This window comes from Chrysemys picta, chromosome 1, assembly GCF_011386835.1.
Source record: "Chrysemys picta bellii isolate R12L10 chromosome 1, ASM1138683v2, whole genome shotgun sequence".
NCBI classification, from domain to species: domain Eukaryota; kingdom Metazoa; phylum Chordata; order Testudines; family Emydidae; genus Chrysemys; species Chrysemys picta.
This window is the reverse complement of record NC_088791.1, coordinates 73,464,723-73,468,801: the sequence shown is the minus strand read 5'-3', so window position 1 is coordinate 73,468,801 and position 4,079 is coordinate 73,464,723. Positions and strand designations below refer to the sequence as shown.

At 49.5% G+C, this 4,079-nt stretch overlaps 1 protein-coding gene across 1 annotated transcript; it reads left to right on the top strand.

The window, feature by feature from the left end:
- The first annotated feature begins 1,005 nt into the window (after positions 1–1,005).
- LOC135974008 (myb/SANT-like DNA-binding domain-containing protein 1) lies at positions 1,006–3,325 on the top strand. The gene is made up of 2 exons (XM_065559758.1): positions 1,006–1,754; positions 2,749–3,325. The coding sequence occupies exons 1-2, from the start codon at positions 1,178–1,180 to the stop codon at positions 3,222–3,224; spliced, it is 1,053 nt and encodes a 350-aa protein (XP_065415830.1). The 5' UTR covers positions 1,006–1,177; the 3' UTR covers positions 3,225–3,325.
- The last annotated feature ends 754 nt before the right edge of the window (positions 3,326–4,079 follow it).

The following is a 4,079-nucleotide window of genomic DNA, read 5'->3' as shown; positions in this document are numbered from 1 at the left end:
TGAGTACATAATGGCTGCCATATTTGCTTCTACGGTCAACAGCTCTCCAGAAAATAGGCATTTTTGGTGTTAGTTAAAAGTAATAAACTTTGCTTAGTTTCAGAACAAATATTATAAAATACTTTGGTATTTTAATGTTTTCCAAAGGTTATAGTGAATTACTAATATATTTTCACTGCTACTTGTAAATGATACATTTAGGTACTTTTCAACAGTTTCTGTTTTCTTCAAGACAACTATTTGTGGCCTGATCTTGCTCCCTTTGAAGTCAATGGAGAGTTAATGTTACAGCAGAGATGTCATTCTGCTATAGCTAAGGTTGAGTCACTGTTTAAAAGGCTGTCTCAGATTGTCTTGAAATTTTCTGAGCCTCATGGGGGTGTGGGTTAGAGTTAGTGGTCCAAATGTGAATTCATTTGAGCAAAGGTTTTCAAAGATACACCCACACACTTAAAAATTATGCATTTACAAAATCACCCAATTCTAACATTTTTTTGCACACAGCTGGGGCTCAAACTAAAATTGTAATCGTTCCCAAACGTATCTCAGTCACTCAGGGTTTATCTCAGTTAGTACATAGCACCCATTACTCCTTTAGGGAAGCAATACTGAAAAGGTTATTAAAGGTAAAGTTTACTAGTCCAGCATGGGTCAATCCAAACTGCTGGTCCAAAGAGAGTGAAATGTGCATTTGCAACAAGACTAGGGCTTTACTGAAGCCAGAAAGTTTGCAGGCAGTCTGCTGTCACAGAAGCTGGGTGGCTCAAGTGAACCTGACTTAGGCCTGGTCTACACTAGGCGTTTATGTCGAAGTTAGCGCCGTTACATCGAATTAACCCTGCACCCGTCCACACTGCGATGCTATTTAGTTCGACATAGAGGTCTCTTTAATTCGACTTCTGTACTCCTCCCCGACGAGGGGAGTAGCGCTAAATTCGACATGGCCATGTCGAATTAGGCTAGGTGTGGATGGAAATCAACGATAATAGCTCTGGGAGCTATCCCACAGTGCACCACTCTGTTGACGCTCTGGACAGCAGTACGAGCTCGGATGCTCTGACCAGCCACACAGGAAAAGCCCCGGGAAAATTTGAATTTGAATTCCTTTTCCTGTCTGGCCAGTTTGAATCTCATTTCCTGTCTGGACATCGTGGCAAGCTCAGCAGCACTGGCAACGATGCAGAGCTCTCCAGCAGTGATGGCCGTGCAGTCTGTGAATAGAAAGAGGGCCCCAGCATGGACTGATTGGGAAGTCTTGGATCTCATCGCTGTGTGGGGCGATGAGTCCGTGCTTTCTGAGCTGCGCTCCAAGAAACGGAATGCAAAGATCTATGAGAAGATCTCTAAAGACATGTCAGAGAGAGGATACAGCCGGGATGCAACGCAGTGCCGCGTGAAAATCAAGGAGCTGAGACAAGGCTACCAGAAGACCAAAGAGGCAAACGGACGCTCCGGATCCCATCCCCAGACATCCCGTTTCTACGAGGCACTGCATTCCATCCTCGGTGCGGCCGCCACCACTACCCCACCAGTGACCGTGGACTCTGAGGATGGGATAGTGTCCACGGCCGGTTCCTCGGACATGTTAGGGGACGGGGAAGATGAGGAAGGAGATGAGGAGGGCGAGGCAGTCGGCAGCGCTCACAACGCTGATTTCCCCGACAGCCAGGATCTCTTCATCACCCTTACAGAGATCCCCTACCAAGCGTCCCCAGCCGTTACCCCGGACACAGAATCTGGGGAAGGATCAGCCAGTAAGTGTTGTAAACATCTAAACATTTATTTTTAACAGAACAGGAATATTAACAATTAAAAGAATGGGTTGTTCATGATTACTTTGCCCTAGGCGCTTAACGGTTCAGTCATGGGCAGTGCAAGTTTTGAAAAAAAATCTAGCAATGTCCGGTTTTCCGTGATTGTCCTGCCCAAGCTGCTCTACTGTTTAGTCCCTGCTACTGCAGCTACAGTAAAATGCGGTCTATATGTCTGGGGATAGAGCAGTAATCCTCCTGGGACATCTCGATGAAGCTCTCCTGGAGGTAATTGGAAAGCCGTTGCATGAGGTTCCTGGGGAGAGCGGCCTTATTGGGTCCTCCGAAGTACGACACGTTGCCGCGCCACGAGACTATCAAGTACTCGGGAATCATTGCTCTGCACAGCAGGGCGGCATACGGCCCTGGTCTTTGGAGGCTTTCCCGGAGCATTCTCTCTCTCTCGCTCTCAGAGATCCTCATCAGGGTGATGTCGCTCATGGTGACCTGCTTTGAATTAGGTAGGGGAATGTTAGTGTTGGGACTGCTTGCCCGTTCCTTTACAGAACTGTAACCGCTGGTTTGCAGCCACGCGGTGGAGGCGGGAGAGGGGCAGCCGAAAGGGATCGTTCCCGGGGACAGCCGCGAGGGGGTGGGACAGGAGCAGAGTTCCCGCTTGCCGGATTGCTGGCAGCAGGGACTGACATTGCTTTAAATGTGAAATGAGGCCAGTGGTAATATAAAAGTTTTAAACTGCCACAAGTCTACGGCTTACCATGTCTGCCTGCAACAGAAATTCCGTTGTGCTGCCCCGCTTCTCAAATGTGCTGTGCAAGACCCCAGGCACTGAATGCGAAGGCCGAGAATTCGACCTTGTGCTGAGTGCGCATGTGATAGGTGCTGTGCATGGTCTTGTTCACAGAGAAAGACTATGTTCTTTGTTCACAACTACATTTATCTTTCTGAGGAATTCACTCCCTTTTTCCCATTTCCACAGCCCCATCTGCGACTGTCTCACAACCTAGCCTGGCATCACACTCCCAGAGGCTAGCGCAGATTAGGCGTAGGAAGAAGAGGACACGGGAGGACATGTTCTCGGAGCTTATGGCCTGTTCCCGAGCCCAGGCAGCACAGCAGACCCAGTGGCGGGAGAACTTGACCCAAATGCACCAAGCAAACATGGATCGGGAGGAGAGGTGGCGGCAGGAAGACCAGCAGGCGACTCAAACGCTGCTTGGACTACTGAGGGAGCAAACAGACACGCTCCGGCGCCTTGTGGATGTTCTGCAGGAACGGAGGCAGGAGGACAGAGCCCCGCTGCAGTCTATCTCTAACCGCCCTCCCCCGCCACCAAGTCCCATACCCACCTCACCCAAAGTGCAAAGAAGGAGAGGCGGCAGAGTCCGTGCTAACTCTCACTCCACCCCTGCAGAGAGCTCTAGTAGCAGAAGGCTCTCATTCCCCAAAATTTGAAAAGTTCTTTCCTTCCCGCCTGACACAAGCCCCCGTCCAAGTTTCACCTCCCAGTTCCATGTGTAGTTGATAATAAAAAATACGTTTCTGTTAACTACTGTTTCAATCATGTTCTTTTGAAGGAGGAGGGGAAAGGGGGTTGGTAATTGGACAGGACAGTCACCTTTGGCAGGGTACATAGGCGGGGGCAGGTACAGCAGCAGGGCACATACACAGTGCAGTGATGCAGTGACTAGTTACCCTGGTTAGTCTGGGAGGTGGTTTTCATGTTATGTGGTGGGGGGTGGGTTGCTCTGTGACTTTGTGGCGGGGGACGGCAGTTACAGATCTTAAGCGGCGGTCCTTATGCAGGATCACAGAGCCACGCAGCAGGGGATCTGTAACCGTCCTCCCCCTGCCACAAAGTCACATACACACAGTCCCGATCAGGAGGGGTGACAGGCTCTGTTGAAACAACCATCCTACCGCAGCGAAGCCTGTCAATCCTTGAGTTTAGAAGCTTCATTCGCGTCACTACACTACACCCGCTCCGCACCACAGTCTGCGTCCCAGTTTTAAAAAATTCCCGCGAAAACAGTATTAAAGAAAACGGTGTGCATTAACAAAGTAGAACTATTTTTATTTCGAAACGTGTGTTGAAAGGGGGGTGAAGGGGGTATGTAACTGGATAGGATAGTCAACATTAACTGGGTAAAGAAACGGGGGCAGGTTCAGCTTCTCTGTACACAAACTTTAAAGTCACAGGTTACCCTGCTCAATCAGGAACTTAGCTTTCAAAGCCTCCCGGATGCACAGCGCTTCCCGCTGGTCTCTTCTAATCGCCCGGCTGTCTGGCTGTGCGTAATCAGCAGCCAG

What these genes read in the sequence shown, in the direction of transcription:
- LOC135974008 (XM_065559758.1), top strand. Translation starts at nt 1,178, where the DNA reads ATGCAGAGCTCTCCAGCAGTGATGGCCGTGCAGTCTGTGAATAGAAAG. An exon ending in ATCTGGGGAAGGATCAGCCA is followed by an intron (nt 1,755 to 2,748) that starts GTAAGTGTTGTA and finishes CCATTTCCACAG; the next exon opens with CCCCATCTGCGACTGTCTCA.